The sequence below is a fragment of the Artemia sp. Qi Xiang Cuo genome, chromosome 9 (assembly GCF_049724085.1).
Source record: "Artemia sp. Qi Xiang Cuo chromosome 9, ASM4972408v1, whole genome shotgun sequence".
Classification (NCBI taxonomy): Eukaryota; Metazoa; Arthropoda; class Branchiopoda; order Anostraca; family Artemiidae; genus Artemia; species Artemia sp. Qi Xiang Cuo.
This window is the reverse complement of record NC_142802.1, coordinates 513,467-541,118: the sequence shown is the minus strand read 5'-3', so window position 1 is coordinate 541,118 and position 27,652 is coordinate 513,467. Positions and strand designations below refer to the sequence as shown.

The 27,652-nt window shown below is 35.3% G+C and overlaps 1 protein-coding gene across 4 annotated transcripts; it reads left to right on the top strand.

Annotated features, from left to right (window-relative positions):
- The first annotated feature begins 1,116 nt into the window (after positions 1-1,116).
- Positions 1,117-21,707, top strand: LOC148948196 (mitochondrial coenzyme A diphosphatase NUDT8-like). 4 transcript variants are annotated; one of them, XM_089094197.1, is made up of 3 exons: positions 1,148-1,170; positions 14,560-14,596; positions 20,876-21,707. In XM_089094197.1, exon 3 carries the CDS (start codon positions 20,883-20,885, stop codon positions 21,573-21,575), a length of 693 nt encoding a protein of 230 aa, XP_088950323.1. In that variant the 5' UTR covers positions 1,148-1,170; positions 14,560-14,596; positions 20,876-20,882; the 3' UTR covers positions 21,576-21,707. The 4 variants fall into 4 exon arrangements, with proteins under 4 accessions (XP_088950319.1, XP_088950321.1, XP_088950323.1 ...); XM_089094193.1 differs by lacking the exon at positions 20,876-21,707 and having other exon boundaries at positions 1,117-1,170; positions 14,560-16,058; XM_089094195.1 differs by lacking the exon at positions 14,560-14,596 and having other exon boundaries at positions 1,131-1,170.
- Positions 21,708-27,652: the final 5,945 nt, after the last annotated feature.

Genomic DNA, 27,652 nt, shown 5'->3' with positions numbered 1-27,652 from the left:
CTTCCAATCACTTTCGACTATTAAAAAGGGCACTAGCTATTCCAATTTCCAATCGAATGAGCCCTTTTTGAAGTTTCTACGACAACTCCTTCGATACGAATTGCCCTGGTATGAAAAAAAAACAAAAAAACAAAAAAAAATACATTGTGCCAACATTGTTCTTTGCTTAGACAGCTCGATTGCGCTGCCTATGAAAACATCCTGAATTGCCTAATGCTCTTTTACCTACTTCTTTTCATCCGAAAAATCAGAAAGAAAAATGAACAGAATTATACAGTGGAAGGTAAAATTTTTTTTTCAAAAAAAATTTCTTCTTCTCCTTCCTGCGAACCGATATACATGGCGAGCCCAAGATGACAGTATTTATTTTTAAGAAACAGATTAGCCGGGATGACGGTTGAAGCCCGGAGGTCGATATTGATAACCAAAAAGAGAGAAAAAAACAAAAACAACGGCGGCGTCAGCGTGCTGATGCAAGCTCGGCGGCGCGGCGCCGTTTTTTTCGGCGGCGCGCCGCCGACTTTTTGGCGCGGCTTCGGGGTCTAGGGGGAGCGATTATATTCATTTTGAAATAATTTGAGCTTTGCCTGGGTCGTTTCGTACACTCTTCAAAGTTCTTATGGTTTTTCTAGTGTTAGGCTGTTTCTTTCTACAAATAGTTTTTCACGTATTCTGGGATTTCTAATTCCACAAACAATTTTGTATCTATTCATCTCCTAAGGATCAAGATATTGGGGTCTGGGTAATTCCCCTCCTGGACCTCGTTTTGTCCCCCCAGACACCAATTGGCCCCCTAGCTGAAATTTAGGTTCTTCCAAAATTTTGTCAAAGCTATGATGAACCTGCATAATTCAAGCATCAACAGAAACAGAATAGTTTTATTAGTACATATTTACCTTTACAGAACTATAAATTACCTTTATAGTACTAAATAGTAACTTTCTGGTACCAAATGTTGTTTTTTTTTTAGTTTTTGCGTTCATTTTCACTTGATTTGGGAAACTGGCTCCAACTTTCCCCCCCTCGCCCAGAATTTTCACGAAATTACGCCACTGTATATAATGCATGTTCAGACTAGAGAGCGCAATTGCATGCACAAAGCAAACCATTAGAAGAAAAAAAAAGAAAGCCTAGGAAGAACAAAAGCCTGAAAAGATTATTATTGTTTTTGTGAGTGGGGAAGGTTTAATAACCTTAATACTGGAAATTGCTTTCATCTTTAAAAATGCTTTAATTTGAATTCTATTAATCTGGCAAATGATAGGCTTTATTCCTTGCAACACCAAAAACCTGGAAATAACAGCAGCCTAGGCTAACAGGAAAACAAATGATCAAGGCTGATAGGCTATCTGGGAAAGGCAAAAAATAGCAGCTCTTAAAACAGAGACATATTAGGAGAAAGAGAGGTTCATTTTTAAATTGCTAATTTTATGCTCTTTTTTTGCCTAGTTTTGTTTGCATTTTGACAATTCATCCCCAGTCCCTCTAACTGTCTCATATGCTAGCCATATGTGGCAGAATTCTACTATAGCTACTTTTGGCTATCTTGGAAAGGGGTTAGGTTAGAAAAATGAAAGGTAAAATTTTACTTTAGCTACTTTAGGCTATCTTGGAAAGGAGTTTGGTTAGGAAAATGAAACTTTCAGGGATAGATCTACAGGCTAAAGTATGTCCCGGGAAGGTATTTTGAAGTACCTACCTTCACTCCTTCTCACTCTAGAGGGTCCTGACCTTTGATGACCTTTAAAAATCTGTGTGTTGTAAAAGTGAAACCTTCTGCTTAAAATGAAGTCCAACAAAATTGTTTTCAGCTTCACAACTTTGCTCAATACTGATTTATAGAGTTTTAAAGACATGCAAATAGGCTACATTTCCTAAATTTTGAAAATTAACATTGATATGGCTTAAAATACTAGCCTACTCAAATAACAGGAATTGCATTTTTCAGAACTAAAGCCACAGAAAAGGAATCTGATGACTGAAAATTAAGGTAAAATATTGTTTTATAAAAATTTCAGTAGGTATTGACCTGTCAAGTAGGCAAATTTCAGAACCCTCTAGAAGGAGAAGGAGAGGAGATGTGTACTTCAAAATACCTTCCCAGGACATACTTTATCCTGTAGACCCATCCCTGAAAGTTTTATTTTCCTAGCCTCACCCCTTTCCAAGATAGGTAGGGTAAGACACCCAGTAGTTGGCCACCTGCCTATTCTCAGACAGAATCTTTTATACTATTTTAATAACCAATTTACAATGAGCCATTTGTATGTCTGAGTTTAGGCAGAATTGTCTCTTGTTAGTAAATTCAAAAATAGGAGGCACTGTACAAGTGAAACTATTTGAATTAGTAACCTACTTGTTCAGAAATTCTTCAGAAATTTTTTGATACAAAAATTAAGTTTCTAGGTGGTATAATACAGTAATTAGAGTAGTTTAAATGTCAAAAAGTTTTCAAAGTGATTAAAGTGTCCGACTACTGGGTGTCTTACCCTAAAAGTAACTAAAGTAGAATTTTACCAAATGAAACTTTCAGGGATGGGTCTACAGGCTAAAATATGTAATGGGAAGGTATTTTGAAGTATGTACCTCCACTCCTTCTCCCTCTAGAGGGCCCTGACCTTTGATAACCTTTAAAAATCTGTCTTATGAAAGTAAAACCTTGCAAAATAGATCTTCTGCTTAAATTAACTACAACAAAATTGTTTTGCATCTTCACAACTTTGTTCAATCCCAATTTATAAGGTTTTATATAGGCTATATGCAAATACATTTCCTAAATTTTGAATAACTGAAAACTAAGGTAAAATTGATAGCCTAGAGACCTGTCATGTAGGCAAATTTCATGACCCTCTAAAAGGGGAAGGAGTGGAGATAGGTAGGTCTACTTTGAAATAGGCTACCTTCCCAGAACATATTTCAGCTTGTAGACCCATCCCTGAAAATTTAATTTTTCTAACCTAACCCCTTTCCAAGGTAGCCAAAAGTAGAATTTTATCAAAAAAAGTAACCAAGAAATATATAGAATGTTTATTACAATGTTTATTACTTTATTACAATGTTTTAGAGGCAATTACTTGGGGAGAAAAAGAGAGAGAGAGAGAAAAGAAGCAGAACAGGACTGTCATCCTAATCCAGTAATTGAGATAAATGTGCACTTGATTGAGGTTTTAACCTTTCTCATCCATCCAATTACCTAGTACAAAACAGTATAACTGACTTATCAACCAAATCAAAATGTCCAAATCCATGAAAAGTCATCATCAATAAATGTAAGTCATTGTAAATTTACAAGCAAAAGCACCTTAAATCTAGCAAAATATCTCTAAGTAGTACCTTTCATTAGGGCTCATCAGAAGCCCTAATGAAAGGTACTGATTATATACATCAAGCATCATTGAATCATATTTCTTTGTTTTTTTCCCATTTTCATCTGATTTTTAACCTGTTTTTAGTAATTATAATGTTTGTGTTTTCTATATAACCTAAGGCAATATGAGACACTTGAGATTTGTGTGTGATTTTCTACCTGAAATCAGATAGGAAAAACTCTTTATTAAAAGATTCTCCAAAAATGTTGGGCTAATTAATACTTTCACAATTGACATTGATCTCTTTTTCATGTTTGGGGCCAAGTACAGCCATAGGCCTAGGCTCATAGGTAAAGGCAAATGGGAGCCTGCTGATTTTGTAGCTTTGCCATTATTTTCTGTGCAGGACCTTATTCAGTGGTTATCCTCTCCTGATAAAAGGTGCTAAAACAGTACTACTCAAATTAGACACAACAAAAATGTGTTAAGCCTCATAGCTTTGCTTAATCCTTACTTATAAAGTTTTAAATATTTGTCAATATCAAACTTTGGGTAAAGCCAAAACAATACAGCCGCCTCTTACAGATATTTTGGGACCTGTGGAGAACACCATTTTTAAACATTTGTAAATATACATTGCAAATCTGTTGGTCAAATAGCATTGTGTGTCATGTCTGATATCTGTGTTTCAGATACAGTTGAATTTCATCATTTCTAGTCTTTGGTTTCTTAATATAGCCTAGGCTGTATGAGAACATTAGAGGAGAGGGAGAGAGGCTAGGGATGAATTGTCAAAAACACAAACAAAATCATGAAAATGAGCATAAAATTACCAATCCAAAAATGTCTTTGTTTTGTTCTAGCATATCTCCTTCTAGAGAGCCACTGTTCTAGACATTTGCTGAAACCCTTGATGAGGCTCAAAAACTCACTATAATACTAGGAATCTTACTTGCAGAAATTACTACTACTACTAACAACTCATTGCAGCACCAAGCCGCCTGAGGCCAACACAGCTACGCACGCTCCTCCTCCACCCCAATCTATTCAAAGCCTCCCTTTTTACACCCGCCCAGGAAGTTCCCATTTTCCTTAAATCTTTCTTTATGACGTCCTCCCACCCCAAATGGGGACGACCTGCCTTCTGTTTAGCCCCAGATGGTTGGCCGAAAAGAACAATCTTCGGCAATCTGTCATCCTTCATCTGCACAACATGCCCTAACCACCTCAACCTTTCTTTCATTATAGACCTAGAGAGCAGTATTGAACTACATTTTTCGTATAGCCTAATTTTTATAATAAGGTAAGTCAGCTAGGTACCTACAATAATCTGAAGGCAATGCCTCTGGGAAACATCTAGCAAATCTTCATCCGCTTTTTGAAATACCCATGCTATAAAGTAACATTTGGTCCCTTTCATCGCTATAGCTTCTAATATTCTAATTATTGTTTGTTGACATATTTCCCTATTCTACCGAACTTTTTTAACTGCGAAAAAACACCCTGAGTCATTGCTATTCTACTTTTAAAATATTCATTGCTTCCACCATATTTGATCAAAATGCTACCATGATAAGTGAAGCTGCCAAACTGATCGATCTTTTCATCACCCAACTTTAACGTTTCATCTTCGCCTATTCCTAGCATTAGCGACTTAGTCATCTTAACATTAATTTTTAAACCTATTCTAGAACCGTGAACTCGCAAAACCTCCAAAACTTCATTCATTTTGCTCACACTTTCATCTAGGATGCTTAAATCATCAGCATAATCCAAGTCCAGGAGATTTTTTCCTCCCCATTTGATTATGTGGTCTCCCATTGCCTTTCCAGTGCTCCTTCATACAAAGTTCACCAAAATAATCCATATAAAGGGTGATAGAACACAACCCTGCTAAACCCCTGATTTAATACAAAACCAGCTGCTAACCTCATTTCCTACCTTAACCGCAGCAGTGTTATTCTCATACATAGCAATAATCACTTTAATGTATTTATTTGGTATGCCATACAAGGATAAAACCTTTACTAAAGCTTCTCTTTCAATAGAATCAAACGCTTGCTCATAATCTATAAAACTGAGGACCAAAGGTGTTTGAAAACTCAGGCACTTGTCAATTATTAACCTAAGAGTGAAAATTTGGTCAACTCATCCTCTACCTTTTCTAAAACTGCACTGCTCTTCTCTTAAAACTTTGTCTACTGCATCTCTCAGTCTAAAAAGTATAATATTACAAAGTAATTTACTACCTACAGGGATCAGAGCAACGACTCAATAATTACCACAAACATTCTTATCACTTTTCTTGTAAAGTGGTTGGATTAACATATTCCTGCTTTCGTAAAGCAATTTACCTGTTTCAAAATCTATATTAATAATCATCCGTAGCTTGTTTTTGTTATCTAAGTCACCATATTTAAGAAACTCATTTAGCACCCTATCAGCACCTGGAGCCTTATTATTTTTTAATCCTTTTAGTACTGTTGCTAATTCCTCATCACAAAACAAATCTTCCTTCACATCCAAGGTATCACAAACTTTTTGACTTTCCTCTATATTTTTTCCTGCAACTCTATCTCGGTTTAGCAAATTCTCAAAATGTTCGGCCCATCTCGCTTTAGCTTTTTCCTTATCACTAATTGCCACTAGAAATTAAGATCCCAAAATTAAGGTAACACATTTTAAGGCAAAATTTAGACAAGTATACCTGTCATGTAGGCAATCTTTGGAAAAATTCTAGTTTAGCTTTTCTCTTTGTTTCTATTTTTGTCTTTGCTTCTGTTTTTTTTTCTCTCTGTCATTTTCTGTTTGTATGAAAATAGGTTTTCAATAAATAATAATATATTATATTATTATATAATATAATAGGGACTTTATAATGCTGGTCTTAGTGATTGCATATAAAATTTGGATGTTTTTTTTTACCTGGATTAGGCATTGATTTTTAGTATGCTTTGGACCTAGACTAGTTTTTAGCTGAGCTATGCAAAAATGATAATGTTTGCACATTCAGATATTCTTAATGTTAGACAATCAAAAATTTGATTGGTGGGTATGAACAATGAAGTTAATCATGCAGTGAAGTTTTTTTCTGAAAACATTTCCAAAGATGCTCAAATTGATTTATGTGCAGAAATATACCCTAGTAGCTAAGCAGCACCAAGTATATAAGGTGATAATGCCTCCATTTGGCATGTGAAAGACATTGATTGATTTGCTTTAGAAGTGTGAAAATGATTATTTAACAGTGCTGATGTACATGATTATTTGACTGACTGAAGTACATGTAAACATAAAAGCTTATGGTTTAAATTTTCTGTCACTTCCCATTCTTTGTGCTAGTCCCCATACTGAAAGCACCACCACCATTGTCATTTCAAAAGTGCCACTGAACTTGAAAACCCTTCAAGACAGACTCATGCTATTAATAAAATTTGGGGTCATGAAGCTATTCACAGTATAAAACCCCCTGGCAATAAGTTATTTGTTCAGATGAGTCCAGGGCTCAGAATTAGTCCCTAAAAGTTGTTTTTTTGGCTGAAGTCCCTTCCAAGTCCTTCTTTATGTAGAAAGTCCCTAAAACTCCCTGTTTGGGAGCATGGTATATTTTAAAACAGAAGCCTGATATATTTGAAAGATGCTCTTTAGATAATATAGCTTCTCCACAAATCTGGTTGTCTCTTGGTTATGCATTCACAGTTCAGAAAGAAGCACCAAAACAGTGGGAATTTTGTCTGTGGCCAAAGTGTCTACTAATTGTCATAAACATAGGCAGCTAATAACAGCACAAAATTGGCCTATATGGTTGGTTGGATAGATGGGTCATATTGTGGTACTGTTGAAGGATAGAAAGTAACATTGGACTATAGAGTTGTTGGAATAGATTGGTCATATTGCAGTAACATTCAAGAAAAAATAATATCATGTAGCTTCATAAAATGAACCACACCAGTATGAATTTGTTTGAATTGACTTGTATTCCAATAGTACAAGTTATATGTTAATTCTTTCTAAAGGTTAGTTAACAAACTAATAGCAGGTTGAGTGAGAAGAGGCAAGCACCATGGGTGGAACATTCAGATGGCAAAAATCTTGCCATTTCCTGCTGTGTTTAAACCTACTTGTCTTTTGGGCCTCCCAAGTGCATTTGGGGAAGACAATAGGCAGTTACAAATTTTGTTGTTCCTGGTTAACTAAAGAAGACAGGAGTGGCAAAAAAGATTAACATGGGGTGTAGGATTGGTGATGATGAGTTTTCTTTTTACTGCAAAATATGCAAGAAAAACCTTAGCTGTCACAATGGTTTTTACACCTTGAATCAGCATGCTTCGTCGGACGAGCACAAGGAACAGGTTGTGATCCATCTCAATTTGTTACAGTTATGAATTATGATTGCGTGGATCTGCTAGGCAATGGTCCCAGTTTGAAAAGCCATTAGCTAGCAATGGAAGTAGAACTTTTGAGATGTTTTGCAACAAAGATGCTGCATACAAAGGAGAAATTATCTGGGTAGTTGAGTCCTTGCAAACGTCTATGTTTGCAGCTTCATGTGACAGAAACATTGATGTGTTTGAAACCCATGTTCCCTGGTAAGCTACCTCCCAGAATGTTGATGAGTGCAAAGTAAGCTATGTACTTGTCAACTGATAGATAAGCTCACTTTGTCTTTGAATATGATGAAACCATATACAGTGAAGGAAAAAAAAGAGCTACAGATTAGAGTGGACTTTTGTTCCTTTTTAAGAGATCAAGTTGCGAGCAGCCATCTGGTGATGCATTTTGTGGAACATGTAACTGGTGAGGACATTGTATAAAAGCTGATGTCATGCATTGGGAACAAGAATTTACCTCTTGAGAGACTAATAATGTTAGGTAGCAATGGGCCTAATATCAGTAAAAAGGTATGGTTGCAAATGAGTGCATGGGAGAACAAAAAGTCTTCAAAAGAGCTTGTGAAGTTTGGAATGTGTAACATCCATGTTGTGTACAAGGCATTCATGAAAGGGCTCCAGGAATTTGACAAGGAGTCATCCAATTTTGTTGTAATTTTTTCTTGGCTGGCCTACACAATGTGAGGATTTTCGAAAATGCCAGAAAAAGAAAGGCATCCCACACTTTAGTTTTGTTCAGCACATCTCAACAAGGTGGCCGACATTGGGTCCTGCTGTTTGCAGAGCAATTGATCTGTGGTTGACACTTTTGGAGTATTTTTTACACTATTTGCCATTGAAGAAACATTTGAAAAATGTTGTGTAGTCAGCAATCCTGAAAAATGTTGTTTAGTCAGCAAAGTACCTCAGGATTGTAAGTTACCTAAAAAGGCAAAATATGCTTGCAGAGCTGGTATTCATGTATTCATTGTCAGAGCTTTGTAAAAACTTCACTGCAGAGTTTCCAAAGAATGGTTCCCATGTGCACACTGGTCATGGTTAGCTCAAAAACTTAGGCTACTTCCCACTGTTTTGGCAAGACTTCTAAAACCTGCCATTCTCATGTCTGCTGATGAAATTTCTACCAGTTTGCTTGAGAACTTGGACAACTATTTTCAGGACACTATTGCTGGTGAGTAGGTTGAGCTTGCATTAGATACTCAGAAATTCACCATTGCTGAAAGGCAAGCGTTTTGTCAAAAGGTGCAAAGGTATTTCATGGCAGCTGACACCCACCAGATCTGGGATTCTTTTAGGGGGGGGGGGGCGCAAAATAGGTTGATCAAAAAAAAAAATTAGGGGGGGGGGCAAAATAGATTGATCCAATAAACTTGCATTAGGAGCAAGTATAGTTAACACAAACTTGAGTTAATTAAGTAAGTTACACTACTACAGACTATGCTAGGGGGGTGCCCCCCCTGGATCCCCCACTGACTTGATGAAGCAGTGCCCTATCTCTTCTAATAGTCTTCTTGAGGCACTTAGGTGCCTGGATCCCACAGAAAGGAAAATTGCTAGAAATCTATCAGATATAGTTGTGCTTGCTTGAGAAACCCCAGTAGGAGTAAGTGTTGAAAATGTTAGAAGTGAGTGGATATTGCTGCAAGCTGAGAACGCAGTAGAACCAACACCATCATGTGCCAACCATTGCTGGAACACATCTTCTCAATGATGGATGCTTTTGTTGGGCAAGAGTATATGCTTGTGTTGAAGCTTGTAAAAGCTACATTGATATTATTGCACAGCAGTGCTGACATAGCAAGTTGGACCTGATAATTAAGTTCACCAATCTGTGAAAGAAGTGATTGAGTTAGCTTGCAAGCTGAAGTCTTATGAATTGTTTTTCTTCGTTTCTAGTCTTGAAGTTGCTTTTCTTTTTATGTTTTAAATAAACATAATTGAAAGTTTGAACAAAAAGAAAATGTAAAAACAAAGATAACTGAACCGTCCAGGGAAAACTGATTTTCTTCCGAGGCTCATGAATGTGATATTTTTAGGGTGACTTGGCCACCGTTTCTGATTCATAAGCAAAGGAATGTTTTGACCATGAATGACAGTCAAAATCATTTACCACTTTGGTCCTTTTTTTACCCCTATAAGTCCCTTGACATGTTGTCAAGTCTCTTTTCTAATGAACAGGAATCATTCTGAGTCCTGTTAGTCAATCTGCAGGAAAGGATTTCAGCAATGCTGTTCCAACCATGTTGAATAGCTATGACGTCTTAAAATGCAAAAAGAAATTTCATGGCATTTTTAAGGGGGTACCCACTAATTATGATGTGATCTTTAAGGAATGTGAAGGTGTTATTGATGCTGAACGTTTGTAAATATCCCTGGCAGTGAAAATAACCTTTGCTGATGCTGTAGCTTTAAGTAATAGCCTATGACTTGTGCACAGGGTAGGTTATGAATTTTTCTAGGTCTCTGAATTCCTATGCTCACCCTGTTGCTGCCATAAATGTCAATCTCCCAACAACCACATGAAAGCTAAATGTGATAAGCCAATAAAATGCAGTTGCTGTGCTGGCCCTTGTGTATCATCCCATGATTCTCCCTGTGATGTTGATCTAAGTGTCCTAATTGTGTAGGTAGTCTTGTATTGTATATACTAAAATGTCTTGTTATGCATGATATCCTGAGCAAGTGTGTGATTCAAAAATACTTTTGAATTGTCTGTCTCAATCTGCTTGTTTAGTATGAATGGCACAAAAGATAAAAATGACTCAATAAACAAAAAAAAAATTAACAATCATGACATTTTGTTTGTGCAAGAAGATTTACTTCTTGCCATCTCCATTAAATCTCTACAAAGATGCAGCCAGCATATTATGCTTACTATCAATGCCCACAAAACAAAAGGCATGTCTTGTGCTATCAGACAATTAGCTACATCTTTGTCACCAGTCTTATTTCATTCCTCTGATAATATTATGGCAGTACAACTTGGTAACCTTGTATTTATAAATGTATATCTTTCCTACAATAGAAACATCTAGCTTTACTTGCTAAATTTTTATAATGTCTGCTCATCTCTCTGCCAATGTTCCCTGTTCTGTTGTTCATGTTGACAAAGACAAAAATGATTTTGACCATCTTCCCCTCTCTCTTACTGTGACATTAACTGCTTATCTATCTAATGATCCTTGTGTTGCTACTAAAAAAAAAATAATGTGTGAAATGTGAGTAGAGCAACAGCTCTGTGGTCTTGCATCAAGATCCATTTTAATCTACTGTGCATGAGTGTTTTTTTGTGACAAGCCAGAGTGCAACTGAATGCTTATTACCTTCACTTAGTTGAGTGCATGAAACAAGCTGAGAGTGTGGTTGTCCTCTTGTCCAGGTTAAGCTGAAAACTCAAAGTCTGATTCTGAAAGAAGCCACCAGTCTTAAAGCTGCCAAAAATTCATATTAAACACTGGCTTCACATCTGGATTGTGTATGAATGGCCCTTGCAAGGCCAAGCATTTGATATGAAAAGTAAGACAAAAGTGGAGTTTAAGTGTTATTTTGTTTGGTCTGTTATAATGGTGCTGAGTTCCCTAAAAGTGCAGTAAAATGGAAGGAAGTCATAAATGTGTCTATATTTGATACATTTGGGCCAGTAATGTTATCCCAGATTTGTCTGGGTGTAGGCATTAATACAAAATATTTTTAGTAAAATTTAGTAGGGTTTATTATCATTTTCACTGCTTAGTTTCTAAATGCTTTCCACCTGAACTTTTGCAATGTCATGTATTCCTATATCAACTAAAAGTATTGTTAATGGTTTGGTTAAACTTAAATCTAAATCAAGTGATCCTGATGATATTAGCACTCATCATTTTCGTTGCGATTGTCTGGCATATAGTTGCGATTGCAATTCATATAGACCAATCACCAATGTATGCAATATTAGTAAGATTTTTGAACATGTTCTGCTCCCATATATTCTTGAACAAACTGCTAAAGTCTCAAACCAATTTGAGATTCAACATTTTATTGGGTACTACCATGAACATAAGATTTTAGGTTCAATTCTATATGATACCTAGCCTTTGCAAATATTTAGTTGGAAACCCAATCCTCACCTCAGGGACTATCAAGTGGCAATGTTTGTGTTTAATTGTATGCATAATCTAGTCCCAGAAGTTTTTTATGAGTTTTACCATTTCAGAAGTTCTGTTCATGAGCATCATACAAGAAGATGTAATAACTTGGTTGTGGATATTGAAAATAGTGTGAATCTGGTTTTACTTGAAGTATCTTGTCCCTTCTGTGTGAAATTTGCTTCCTGTGAGTGTTAAGGCTGCTGAGCACCTCCCACAGTTTAAAAAAAAGGTTAAAAGAGTATTTCTTGGGGAATAATTATTTTTTGGGGGGGTGGGTGAGTGGGTTATAGGGATGGAGAGAGGAGTGGGTTAAAGGGTTGGGGTGGACAGATTTGTATTTGGATGGTTGTTGTTGCCCTGGGGGTGTTTGAGAGAAGGGGATTGTCTTTTTTGAAAATTTGCCCCAATTTTAGTGATTTATATCAGTAATAGTTGTATTTTTATTTGTTATGTAAATAAAAGTCAAAGTCATAATTTGTTCTGTGGTTCCTCAATAGTTTGTAATGTTGCGAGTTTATGGTTGTTAGGGAGTTTATGGTTGTTATTTGTTCTACACTCCCTTTGTTGTTGTTTGTTTGATGCACTCCTGGGCAGGCTGCCCACTGTGCATGTCTCCTCGATTTTATTGGAGCCTTTCAGGGTGAAAGAGTTTCTATGTCAAAATTCAGCTGCCCAGCTGTTGTTCTGTCATGACCAAGGGTCAAACAATTTGAATTGCCATCTGGCTTTTGTCACTGTGGTTAGAGAGGGGTTTTGAAGAGTCTCAAGGCAAAATCCATTAAATTAATGGCAAGCTTTATTCAATTATGTCTAATGATGTCACATTTGAGCCTCCATATTTACAATTCAAACACAACTGGCGGATATGATAATTTAAATTGATGAGCTTGGCTTGCAATATATATATACACATACCATTAATTTAACTGTACAATATTGAAATAATGTGCAACAATATTAATATATATATATATATATATATATATATATATATATATATATATATATATATATATATATATATATATATATATATATATATATATATATATATATATATATATATATATATATATATATATATATATATAATATATAAAACATATTACAGCACTAAGTGTAGCTTAGTATCTACAATAAAACAGCCTAATACTTCCACGAATTTTTTTGTATCCCATGGTGGTGCCTGTGCATATCCAGGATACTTCTGAGTGTGAATGCACCAAAATACTTTAGGCAAGCTTTTTCAGTGACAATCTAGATGTCTCAGTGTCACTCCCTTTTGTGCAACTCCAGGTTCTGAGAGATGTTAAAGAAAAGTGTAAGATTGGATATGTGAAATTGTACCTAACCATGGAAAATATTCACACCTAGCTTTAGCTAAAATTTAATCCACATAATGTGATCATTCTGTCTGGTTTTTAAGTGGTATGTATTTGTTATTGAATTAGAAAGATTTGCACTGGATCCGTGTTGCCTATTTTAGATATTGCAATTTTTTGCTGTATCTTCCCACTTTATATCATAATGCATGTATTGTTGAGAAGTATGGTGCTACTGACAATATTCAGTTGTTTGAGTTGTTCAGTGCTAATTTAACAAGACATGGCTTTGTGTCTCTAGGTCCAAACCATAATATTATCCATGTGTTTTTGTCTGAGATAAAGGTTTAAGTTATCTATGTGTCTCTGTATTTTCTTTCTCTTTCTTTTTAGTGTCATTTACTTTTTTTGTTTTATTTAAAAGTGGGGTATAAATGAATTATTACTGTTGGAGAGTATGAGAAAAATAAAGGAAAGTACATTTCTTAACCAAACACACAGTTATAAACAGCCTAAAGTTTTAAACAATCATTAATTCATTCATTTCATTAAAGGCAATATGTACTTTAATCTTACTTAGGGATTGCTTATTCATCTAGGTGTACCTGGCCACACTTTAGGAGAAAGGGTTTTGTAGAATTGTTTCTAGGTAGGGAGGGGGAGGAGTGATACTCGGCACTGGAAGTATTTTCAGGAGACTTTCCTTTTCTTTGTTTTTGGGGGGAATATGGTTCTTCAAGTCAGTCTTAGCTGTGGAGGGTGTCTTCATTTTCCTGAATATTCAGGAATATTTCTTGCATAAGCTATTGTCTGAAACAGGTACCATGATTACTTTAAGAAGATGAAGAATGTGGTAGCTTGCCTGTTCAGTTTTTTTTTGTCTTCACATGCTAATATTGTAATACTTTTCCAGTAAGGAATATCTGCACCTGCTACTATGGTGTTACTCCTAGTTCAGTCAAGTTCTGTTTTCACAACTTTGCAAATGGCATCTATCTATTTTAGAATCAATAAACCTTATGATTTGTTGTTGCTAACTTCTGTGTGAAGATGGTTTTTATACGGTTTCTGTTCTGGTGCAGTAAATTATAACCTTAGAGTTTCAATTTCTCACCTTTCACAGATATGCACAGGCTTGACTACCAAAATACAGGAGTGAACTGAACACTATTCTTTCTAAGATTCAATGGAAAATGCTAGAGGGGAAATTTGATTTTGTTAATTCTTAAGGACACAATCTGGTATTTTTTAGAGATAATACTTGATAAAAAAAACAGAGTGCTATTTTTGTTTTTGACAATTAAAAACAATAATGAAGGGTTGTAAGTAAGAGACTGCTTATTCTAATACCATGCCATACAAAAATCTCAGAGTTTTAACTAAAGGGGCTCAATACCTGTTTGTGTTTTAGGAGAAAGTCATGGATAATGAAATTGAAGTTGAAGAAGGTGAGTTGTCTGATGGAAGTGATGAAGAAAATATTGAATACGTCCCTTTAGATAGACCCCAGCTACAACCTAGAAGAACCTTAGATACTCCAAACCTCCAAGAGAAGCTTAAGTATGAAGTTAAAAAACCGACAGTTAAATTTGACTCTGAATCTGACAGTCCAACATCATGTGATTCTGATGAAGATGGGCCAGCTCCTCTAAAACGTAGAATGATTAGTGCCCCTCTTTATTCTCAACATCCTATTGTTACAAAAGTGCCTAAGCAAAGAAATGATATTTGGAGTAATGCTATACTAGAACAAACATTTGAGGAAGACGTTAAGTCCTTTAATATCTCCAGAAAAGCTAATGAGGTTAAACGTGATGTTGAAAGTTTCTTTTATGATGTAACTAATGAAAATGGTGAAAAAGTAGAAATTGAGGACTGGAAAGCGGATGTAGCAGAAGTTAAAACTGAAGCTGTCAGGGAGGACTTTGATCAATTATTGACAAAAGAGAAGGAAAGAAGAGGAGTAAAAAGAGAGCATAGAAAACCGAAGAAAAAGATCCAATCAAAGAATGATGGTGCTCGTTATTTACAACCTCTTGTCACTACAGCAGAAAGTGAGAATGAAGAAGTGGCCAAAGATATACAAACGAAACTCTTTGAAAGTAACTATGATCTCATTGAAAAGGTTGTGAAGACTTTGGGGAAGGAGGCAGCAATTCGACTTTACAATGAAACTCGTGATGTGGAGGAAATGGGCGGGCTTAAAACTGCAGACAACTATAGGAGGCGAACTTCTGGTGGCGTTTTCTTTTTCTTAGTTAGGAAAGATGACAACTTTCCAATGAATTTAGTGACAGAAATCTTTAAGCCACATAATAAGAAAATAGCTAATGTAAAAAAGAGAAAGAAGATAAACAAATTTAAAGAAGAAATAGAAAAAAAGAAGTTTCTTTTGAAGCTACCTGAGGAAGGAAAGACAAGAACTGATGTGATAATTGAAGCAATGAACAAAAATGCTGGAAAAGAAGGAAAGACTAGAACTGATGCAGTAACTTTGGAAGCAATGAATAAAGACGCTCATATTTCTAGGAAAGAAGGAAAGGCCAGAGCTGATGCAGTAATGGAGGCAGTGGAGAAAGAGTCTGGGGAAGTGTCCAGAGTAGAATCCGCTAACTATCAGAAAGATGCTACTTCTTTTGTCGGAAACGTTCCTACACCTAACCCATTTCCAATTGATATGGTGGATGATTATTTTGATGATTGTGTTACTTTAGAGACTTTTGAAATATTTTAAACTTCTAAAATGTCTTATTGACATAAATTTAAAATGTGACACTAGTTGTATTATTGTTCTACTGAAATCAATTTTGAAAGTATTTATGTTTGTATCTGTGGTTTCAGTTTCTGATAAAATGAAATCAATAATTTTATTGATATTTACAATATTGAATAGAATTAATTTTGTTTCTGTTTGATAGAATTGACAGATACTGTATTTTGCTTGGAAAACAAGGGCTAAATGTGTGCTAATGCTCCTAGGTACATTCATTCTGGAAAAGGGAGTTTAAAGCAAAAACCAACTTACTATAAGCACAAGGTTAACTGAGGCTTAACCTTGGTAAACGATTAAAAAAACATCCTGGCCAGGGACGTATGCAGGAGCGTGCCCCCCCCCCCAGTTCCTCAGTGTTGCTGAATTTCTTGTTACTACTAATTCAAGTTATCATATCATTGTTTTTTTTTATACCCCCCCCCCCTCGAAAAAAAAAAATGTATGTGTGCTTCTTCCTGGTAGCCTCAAACACTCATGGCTTATAAATTATAAATTTCTTTAGCAACTTCTGGGATTTACTGCTGTTTTGCCACATTTTACCATTTTAGTTGAATAGAAAATGGGTAAATGAGTTGGTACACAATTCCATGTTTTGACTGACACCTTAAAATTGTTGTACTATTAGAATATCAACCGCGTCGATCTCGACAAGCACAATCTGTCATCCCTCATCTGCAGAACGTGCCCCAGCTATCTCTTTCTTTCTCTCATTATAGCCCTAGAAAGAGGGATTGAATCGCATTTTTCTTACAGCTTGCTGTTTGAGATACGGTTAGTCAGTCCGGTTCCCAAGACAATCCGTAGGCAATTTCATAGGCAGCGCGCTAGCGCTGCCTAAGTAAAGAACGGTGGGGGCACAATGTGTTTTTTTCTCCATACCCCGGCACTTCGTATCAAAGGAGTTGTCATAGAAACTTCGAAAGGGGCTCATTCGGATTGGAGTGGCTAGTGCCCTTTTTAATAGTCGAAAGGGATTGGAGGGCAACTAGCCCCCCCACGCCCACACATTCCCCCAAACACATCCAATCAAAATTTTGAGATAGCCATTTTGTTCACTGTAGTTGATTTTCAGATAGGAAATATCTTTTTGAGGAGGACACTCCCCCACAACCCTCGGGGCAAGGGTTTTAAGATATGCCCTAAGGGCATATAAGATCAATGTTGACAATGTACAGTTTACTATTTTTTACTTTAAAGCAGGACACTTCATATAGAAGGGGTCGTCATAGATACTTCAAAAGGGGTTCATTCGATTGGAAATCGAAAGTTCTAGTGCCCTTTTTAATAGTCGAAAGTGATTGGAGGGCAACTAGCCCCCCCCCCTCCCTAGCGCCAATGATTCCCCCAAACACATCAAATCGAAATTTTGAGATAGCCATTTTGCTCAGCGTAGTTGATTTCCAGATAGAAAATATGGTTTTCAGGAGGACACTCCCCCACTACCCTCAGGGCAAGGGTTTTAGGTTAAGCCCTGGGGCATATAAGGTTTTTATAGTAGGTGTTGTCGTAGAAACTTCAAAACAGGCTCATTCGATTGGAAATTCGAAGGGCTAGTGCCCTTTTTGATAGTCAAAAGTGATTGGAGGGCAACTAGCCCCTCCTCCCCCCGCGTCCATCATTCCCCCAAACACATCCAATCAAAATTGTGAGATTGCCATTTTGTTCAGTGTAGTTGATTTCCAGATAGAAAATGTGTTTTTGATATGATATGATATTTATTTCAAAAAATGACTATCACAAGCCCCAAAGGGCCGAATTCGCATTTCGGGGTCATATAATAAAAAAAGACATAGAAATAGCACAACAACTAAAAAACTGGCTAAACAATGCCAAAAACAACAATATCAGAAAGGCAAAGCCATTCATTAGTCTAAAAAACAAAAAGGGTCAAGTGTAAGAAAGTTAAAAAGGCACAAATTAAAACAAAACCAAAAAAAAATTGAGACAAAAATAGTGTTAAAAAGGTTTAAAAGAGAGTATGTAAATAGGAGCGGGATCTGAAGAGCCAAATGTACACCAGCATGGGTATCACCATTACAAAAAAAAACCGAAAAAACTAGTGGTTTATTTGATCAGTAATGAAGGAAACAAAGGTTTTTTCATATCTGGAGGTTAAACAACGGATGGGGGACAAGATAGGGATGGGTTCAGAAACAGTACGTGGCAGACGGTGTCTGGATAGGGAGTGTTTTTTGGGGAAAATTTTTTCCGTGCGAGGATTTAGTATTGCATTTTTTGCAAAACGGAGGCACAGCCTTCCTCTCCTGCGCTCAAGAGTTTCCAGCTTGGCCTTTTTTAGAAGGAGTGAATATGGTACCAAAGTTTCTTTAAAAATTATTCTTAGGGCTCTTTTTTGAATAGATTCAATTTTGTCTGATTCATCACGGGATATGCCAGGATGCCAAACTGGACAAGCATATTCAAGATGCGGGCGGACAAAGGAGGTATAAATCCTTAAAGAATGGGATGGGGGGATATTAAGTTTATTCAAGAGCTTAAGGAGAGACATGGACACATTAGCTCTACGGACAGTATCTTTCACGTGGATATCCCACATTAAATTAGAAGAAATTGTAACCCCAAGTAATTTAAAGGAAGACACAGAAATATCTGTGGGTCTAGGGTCAAGGAAGGCGGGAATAGATTTCAAGAAATTTATCGTCATTATATTTGATTTAGTGGAATTTACTTTCATATTTAGGTTCTTAGCTTCATCCGAAATGTGGGATAGAATTTCAAGGGGGTCACTTTTAATATTCCTGTGACATACTTCGAGGATCGACAAGTCATCCACGTATTTCCACCTTTGGGGGAAGTCCTTACCAATATCGTTAATCATGACTAGGTATAAAAGTGGTCCCAATAAGGTTCCTTGAGGAATTCCACAATATATAGGGAGGGGGTTAGAGAAAATATTTTTGTATTTAACAACTTGGGATCTATGTGAAAGAAACGATATAACAATATTTTACTAACAGAGGATCAAGTTTAAAGTTAACCAGTAGTGAACGAATTAGGGTGGTGTGGTCAACCAGGTCAAAAGCTTTTTGGAAATCAACTAAGACAAGGTTCAGCCAAACATTTGGTTTATCAAGGTTACTTACGATGGTATGCATTAAGTGCACAAGGTAATGGGTGGTGGAAGTTTTCTTTAAGTTACCAAACTGCCGGGTGTCAACTACCCCACAACCCTCAGTGCAAGGGTTTTAAGTTATGCCCATGGGGCATATAAGGTTTTTATTGAAGGCGTTGTTGTAGAAACTTCAAAACAGGTTCATTCGATTGGAAATTCAAAGGGCTACTGCCCTTTTTAATAGTTGAAAGTGATTGGAGGGCAACTAGCCCCCCCCCTCACGCCCATCATTCCGCCAAATACATCCAGTCGAAATTGTGATATTGCCATTTTGTTCAGCGTAGTTGATTTCCAGATAGAAAATGTGTTTTTGAGGAGGACACTCCCCCACATCCCTCAGAGCAAGGGTTTTAATTTATGCCCTGGGGGCATATAAGGTTTTTATAGAAGGCGTTGTCGTAGAAACTTCAAACAAGGCACATTCTTGTGGAAATTAAAAGGGCTCGGGCCATTTTTCATCGTCGAAAGTGGTTGGTGGGAACCTAGCCCCCCCCCCCCTGCCCATCATTCCCCCAAACACATCCAATCAAAATTTTAAGATAGGCATTTTGTTCGCGTAGCTGATTTCCAGATAGAAAATATCTTTTTGAGGATGACAGTCCCCCACAACCCTCGGGGCAAGGGTTTTAAGTTATGCCCCGGGGGCATATAAGGTTTTTATAGAAGGCGTTGTCGTAGAAACTTCAAAACAGGCTCATTCGATTGGAAATTCGCACTTCGATTGGAAATACGCACGATTGGGAATTTGCACTTTACTGAAGAAATACAAATGAATGTGCATTGTCAGTTTAATATACATATACTGATATTTAGCAATCAAAATGTTAATATTATTGATTTATTAAAGTTATAAAAGTAAAAACATTTACATTTTTTTCAGTAAAGTGGAAATTTTGTTCTAGCCTTGGGAAGGCATAGGGGTTTTGCGACCAATGTTAATTTCTGCTCGTTTTGAGTTTGACTCGGTTATTTATTGTAATTTCTGTTCGTTTTTGGTTTCATTTATTTATCGATGCTGATTTGTTGTGGTTTCGAGCTTAGTAGATTATTTGATTTTATTTTTGCTCATTTTTGTTTAATGGAGTTCTTTACTTTTCTTTGAAAAACTTATTTTGTGGAAAAAGTTTTTTTAATTAATCTCTGGAAAACATCTAAAAAACCTACTCCGTTTTTTGGAGCGCCTACGCCTTAAAAACATACTGTCATCGCTCTAGCTTCCAATATTCTAATCTTGGTTCACAGACTTATCTTTCTATTTTCTAAACTTTTTTTCAACTGTGAAAAAACACCTTGAGCCTTGGCTATTCTATTTTTAACATCTTAACTGCACCTACCTTCTTTACTAATAATTCTACCTAGGTAAATAAATCTACCCACTAGATCGATCTTCTCGTTACCCAACGGTAATCGACGTGATGATTGATATGAACGATACGTGTATTTAGATACGAGAATGTAATTGATTTTGCGTTAAAATATTTGTTTCTGTGTTTTACAAAACTTTAATTTTCATAACTGGAGGAAAATTCTAATTTCGTTTTCAAACTAGGTATTTATGGTTCTCTTCACAACCATTACGGTTCTTATTTTGGAACTTTTTGAATGGAACTTTTCAGGTTCAGTCCTGAAAATTTAAAATATCTATAAAAACCGTCTTAAACATGTAATTGCCCGATCAGTTTCAAAATATTTTTAGATTAGTTATATTGCAAGCAACTTACCAATTAATTAACTGAAGTGATGTCAATAAAATGGCTAGCGTAGGGTTGGACCCGCCTTTAGAGCTTTTTTTTCTGTTTTCTAGACAGTATTTGTTTTCAGGTTCATCATGTGTTGGTTACATCGCCATATTCTTTATCGTCCGCATTCAACTGAAGTATCACACGCTTTGGAGAGGCTATTTAAATCGTTGACTAAGAATAAATTTAAAAATGAAATTTCCGTTGGAAAATTATCTAACGGTAAGCATTCTGAGAATGAGAAAAAATGTGCAGCGGCTGTATTGATCCCTTTGTGCATTACTGATGGAAAGTTGTCTTTGTTGTATACAGTTCGGTCAAAAAACCTCTCTAAACACCGTGGTGAAGTAAGCTTTCCAGGAGGAAATAGAGATAAAAACGACGTTAGTCTTATAAATACAGCCTTAAGAGAAACATATGAAGAAATAGGCATTAAAGAAGAACGAGTCAAGGTCATTGGTCAGTTAAACCCACTGCAGAGTATGAAAGGCAACTACGTAATGCCTTTTGTTGGTTTCATAAATAATTTCAATTTAAAGGATCTGAAACTAAATCAGAGTGAAGTTGATCAAGTGTTTGTAAGGTTTGTTTCTGACTTAAGTCATAAAAGTGTTTACGGCGTTACTCAGTTTCGCACATTTGGGGATTTTATATTACCAATTTATAGAGGTGAGCCAAAAATTTGGGGACTGACTGCTATGATGACACATTTAACTTTATCAGCAATGCTTACCAGTGAAGAATACCCATTGAGGCTTAAGATGTTGAAATTTAGGAGTTGAATGTTTTTTACTAATATTGAACTCATGTTGACTTTATTTAGTAATTTTATTGTTTTCATTACGCTGAGTAAAATCAATTAATAGTTTAGTATTTAAATGTTGAAGTTCAGGTTAATATAATTTCCCTTGAAATTGCGAAGTTCAGCCTTTATGTATTATTGCTTTGGTTAGTAATCTGCATATAGGAAACAAAAACTAGGTAAAAAATGAAACTTCGTCGCTTTACCGTGGGTTTAGTAGGAAGCAAAAACTACTAGCGGCACTGAGAGTGCAGTGTTATCAGCAGACCAGAAAAACTGAAAACAACCTCACAAATACTCTTGATACTGAATACTGCCGTCACAAGGAGACCTCATAATATCAAATTCAAAGGGTATGGGAACCCGATAGAAGAGGAAACTGTTGTTTCAACATGGGTTCAAATAAAAAAAAAAACAACAGACGTTTCGTGGTTGATATCAAGGATGGTATGGTATCTGATGCACTCCTGAACGGGTTGCCCACCGTGCACGTCTCCTCGATTCTATCTGAGCCTTTCAGAGAATGTGTACAACTAAGATTGTGAGATATCAAAGATTGTGTACAACAAGCTGCGAAAGCTCAAAAATTTAAATTTTAACAAAAAATTATTAGCAACAGTGGCTTTCGCAGTAGATCTATAGAGTTGATATTTTTCCGGTGTGTCATACATTTGTTTTCACTAATGATAGTAAATTCTCTATGGAATATTTTTTGCAGTCAAGAGTCAGATGTATGCATTGTTACTTAATTATGCATAGATAATTTATATAACAGAACTTGTTTCTCCAAAGGGCTTGTTGCTACCTGTTTTACCAATTCCAATATAACTAATGTGACATAGCTAAATCTGACGCGTGGCAACTCTGAACAATCATAATGTCCAAATTTTGCATCTTCATTTTTTTCTAATTTAACTAACTTATTTCTTATGTTAAAATAATCTGTTTGTTTTGATCAGCGCCATCTATTCTTTTTGTAGCCGCTAGTCTAAAGATCATGTTTTGTTTTTGATTTACTCTCTCAGTTTCCCATATTGTTACAAACATTCTTTGGTAGATATGTCATGGAGAGGTGATTGTCGCCACCTACAATGTCGAATAAAAGATTTGAAGCTGAACTGGTCTACCATGACATGACAAAGAAAAAAAAATCATTAGAAGAAAAAACACCGGATCTATGACAAGTAGGAAGAAAAGAAAATCACCACAAATATTTCACCTGTTATAGAACTAGGTGTCTTCAGTGTTAACACAAAAATAATATGAAACATTACAATTCTAAAGAGAAAAGAGATAAAATCAAAAAAGAAAAAAAAAATACCAAACCAAGTATGCACAATTCCTACTCCATGATTAACACAGGATTAGTATACACGATTAAAGATATTGCCTGTAACAAAAGCAACTGGATAATAACAAGAAAATAAATTGAAAATGAAATTAATTGTCCTGTTGGAAAATAATGTTTTTGTTGGCTTCCAATACGGTTATTCTTTTTGTGTTGTATTTATTCTAATCCCCTGGCGATTCTGCAAGACTTTATTACAATTTTTTAGTATTGCCTCATTTTTATAATTAATATTATAAATTGAATAATTTTTTTAATTTTTCAGTGTATGTGTTGATTCACAAATCTGCAAATATGCTTTATTATTATTTATAAAGCGTCCCTAGCTCATTGTATTAAACATTTATTATTAGATATGGTTGTTCTCATTATAAAGGTTTTCCACAATGGGTAGGGAAGCCTTAGAAAGAAAAAAAACATATTTTTATAGATCTGTCAATCAACAGAGACACTGGAAATTAAAATATTGATTAGGTATAAGATATTATTTTAAAAAAGGAACCCACATTCAGTTGAAAACACTTTTTTTTTTCATATACTGTCTTAAAGACCTAAAACTATCTTCGCTCGAAATGTCATTTAAGTCGAAACTATTAATGATCGAGAGACTGGAAAATCATTTTTCTTCAATTCTACTCTCTTGTAAAGTAGATAATAAAATTAGATGACTGCTTTACTTCTTTTGCAATTTTAGGGGACTAAAAGCTGAAAATTCACTGCAAGGGATAATTAATCTGTATTTTTTGTTTTTCGCTGCTAAAGTCAAAATCTAGTCCACACAAATTACACCTAGAATTGCTTGTGAAAAGCTTCGCAAGTCAAGTGGCCTAGGTAAGTGCAAATTGATAAAACTAGTGGAGATAAAAGTCATGCTTTTTTAACCATCCACTACTTTTTAAAATACATGAAAATACAAGCATACAACAGTTTAGGTATCGCTATTAAAGAAAACTGTCGCCAAATGCTGGGTGGCGTTGGTGGTTTTTTTCTTTGCAACAGAAGTGTCAGTTCTACGTACTCTTTGGTGCCAATGTAAAAGCTCTTTGAGAACTGAAATCCCATTTGTCTTGTATTATATGTGGGACCACCGCTGGTACCACAATTATATCTGGGACCAACGCTGGCACCACTGTTCGTACTGATTGACTTGGGGCTACCGGCCACATGATTTCTCTAACACCACACCAGTGCCACTGGCGGTCTCGTTAGAATATGGTAATGCGATTGAGCGTTTAACCAAAAAAGGGTTCTACAGTGCCTGTGGGCACTGGTATTGCAACCACTGTGCGTGTGAAATGTATACTATTTTTTCAAGGGCCAAACTATTGGGCCCGGGGTGCCACAGTCTGTGTCACCACTGAAAACTCTTTATCTATCTCTTTAGAAGGTAAACGGACCCTCCTGTCGCTATTTTGATGACGGTACTTCTCGCAACGCGTTTTCCTACCTTGCCTTGGTTCGGAGAAAATAATCTTACACGGTTGGAGAAAAATAACTCACTTTTTAATCTCCAGAAGGTCAACTCTTACAAAACATGTACTCTAAACTCTACAACTTAGACTTTGCAGTCTACGAACCAACTAACTACAAAATCACTATTTTTACACAAGAAACCTGGTGTAGGGGTGGACCCTAGATTGGTCCTGGGCAATCATATAAATGAGAGCTTCAAAATCAATTACTTTTCGAATACCATTAACTATCAATGGCCAAGTCCAGGAAGAGGTGAATAGATTTTAGCCTGACAATTTACTTATTGCAACATCACTGGCTTAACAACGGGACTTTGACTTGTAATTGAAAATATTATAGGCAAATCTAATCAAATTTAATCATATATTATATTATAAATAATAATTGAAAACAGGTCATCTATCTGAAAAAAGAAAGAAAAGGGGCCGGGAGCCCCAACAACTTGAATTTAATTAAGGAATCAAATCCGTGCTTCCAAATACATACGATGTCGTCCATGAACCTATTCCAAAAACAAGGGGAAAGTCTGAAGCTCAGAATAGATGGACGCTTCACTGCAATCCAAGGAAAGATTAGCCAATAGAGGACTAAGAGGAGATCCCTTGGCTAAACCAAACACCTGTTTTAGTTTCGATTTTATCCATCAGGTTTTTCGATTTTAACCATCATTATTCTAATTATTTCTTATACAAAAAAAATATATATAAAACATTTTTACAGTTCTGTCAGTCATCAGAGACACTGGAAATTAAAATATTGATTCAGTAAGATATTATTTATGAACCCACATTCAGTTTAAAAGACGTGTTTTTATATAATCTTTAAAAGATCCAAAAAAGTCCTCACTCGAAACGTCATTTAAGTGGAAATTATTAATTGTCGAGAGACCGGAAAATCATTTTTGTTTAATTCTACTTTCTTGTAAAGTAGATAATAAAATAACTGCTATATTGCATTTGCAATTTTATAAGATTTAAACTGAAAATTCATTGCAGGTGATAATTAATCTGCATTTTCTTTCACGGTTTATAAGGTTGTGAAAATTTTCGGAGGCTAAGTGGCGTAGGTAACTTGAGAAGATAATAGTCGTACTTCCTTTACCATCCACTACATTTTGAAGTACCTAAAAATTCAAGCATGTAACAGTCTACCTAAACCAAACACCGCTTCATAAAACTCTCCTCTAAAACCGAAGTGAAAAAGAGCATTCCTTAACCAAAGCTTTCAATATGATTATAATCTTAATACCCATGCTACCTAAAGTTATATCCTGTAACTAATCAAAGTGCTTTTGTATTTTATTTTTAATATATATATATATATATATATATATATATATATATATATATATATATATATATATATATATATATATATATATATATATATATATATATATATATATATATATATATATATATATATATATATATATATATATATATATATATATATATATATATATATATATATATATATATATATATATATATATATATATATATATATATATATATATATATATATATATATATTAATTCTCCGGAATATTTGGATTCTTAATTATCATATTTAAGAGACATCTTATTTTGTAATGGTTATCCAATTGAATTTGTAAATAAAATGATAAGAAATAAGACACAGCAAAGACATTAATAAACTAAACAAAATGCCGCAATCTTCTAAATTCAATATGTCAAATAGTTATATCTCTTTACCTTATGTACCAGGCCTAGGTGAAAAACTTAAACAAGTTTTACGTAAGTATAATACTGTAACTTGCTTTGAATCAATTAGACCATTAAGCCAGTTTCTGAATCCTGGGAAAGACTGGACTTTGTTAATTTAGGACCCGGTGTTTACAGTATTCCTTGTTCATCTGTAAAATTTGACATTGGCCGAACCCACCAACAGTTTGTGGAATGCTTTATTGAGCATCGGAGTTCAATCGATAATGATCTAAAATTTATAAAACCTCCAGAAACTTTCGTTTCGGCTTTGGCAGAACATATTCTCCGCCACCCATGATCATTTCGTACAGTTTGAGAAGGTCAAAGCCATCTTTAACGATAAAAACTTAACACAATGGGCTAGAGAAGCCATGGAAATGAAAAATATAGTTTTGTTAATCTTTCTACAAACAGAGACACGGGAAATTTGTATATTGACTGAATTTATGATATCATTCATAAAAATTACCAATAGTGAATAATTGTAGTAAGGTCTTGCAAAATCACCAGGGGACTAAAGTTAATAAAAGATGAAGAAGAATGGCAGCACTGGATGCCAACAGAAGTATTATTTCACAATCATATAATTAATTTCAAATTTATTTTCTTATTTTTTATCCAGTTAATTTTGTGTATTCGTGAGAGTTACTCGTAATTGTACATATAAATACTCTGTAGTGTATCACAATAGCATTCATCGTTTATATAGATATTGGTTTGTTTCTTTTATTTTGTTATTGTTTTTAGTTTTAGACTTAATTTTTATATTTTAATTCTCAATTTTATCAATTATTTTTTTATTTTGTCTTTACTCTTCTTATTAGTTCTTCTATATTTACCGCGGAAGACACCTAGTTTTATGCAGGTGAAATATTCGCCATTTAGTTTGTCTCTTTCTCTCCTTCTACTGACCAAAAACCCGTTAGTTTGTTCTTCATTTTGAGACGTCTCTCTCTTTGTGTTGTCTTGAGCCGCGTTTTTAGACAACGCGGCTCTCAACACGGGTTGGACGCGTGTAGTACGACAAACGTTTTTAAACTGCGGGTTCTACCACCAAAGAACAGGGTTGAAACCTGCTCTGCTGAAAACGCCTTATGGTAGGATTGAAGACAAGAATTCAAAAGTTGTATAATATGAACTTTTAAACCGATGTAGACTCCAGTTGAGGTTTAAGAAGAATAAAAAATAGATAAAGAAGTACAAAGATATTTGTCCGTTAGTTATTCTTCAGATTTTCATTGATTTTTACTGTTTTTCATAAAAATAATCCAAATTTCAAAAGCTGTTTCTATTATTGCATTTCAGCCGTATCCTAAAGAGATGCATAAACTGGTCATATTGTGAAAGATTAAATTGATGGATTGTTTCCAGCACAATGACAAAGGCCACAAAACATTTAACGACAGATCCTAATAAACAAAATTAATTAACTTTAAACTCGGTTTTGTTGTTCATTTTTAAATCCTAGCGCCAATAATTGTGAACCCCGTGTTTGATGTTGGTACT

Excerpts from the sequence above, each read along its gene's own strand:
- LOC148948196 (XM_089094193.1), top strand. The coding sequence starts at position 14,569 with ATGGATAATGAAATTGAAGTTGAAGAAGGTGAGTTGTCTGATGGAAGT.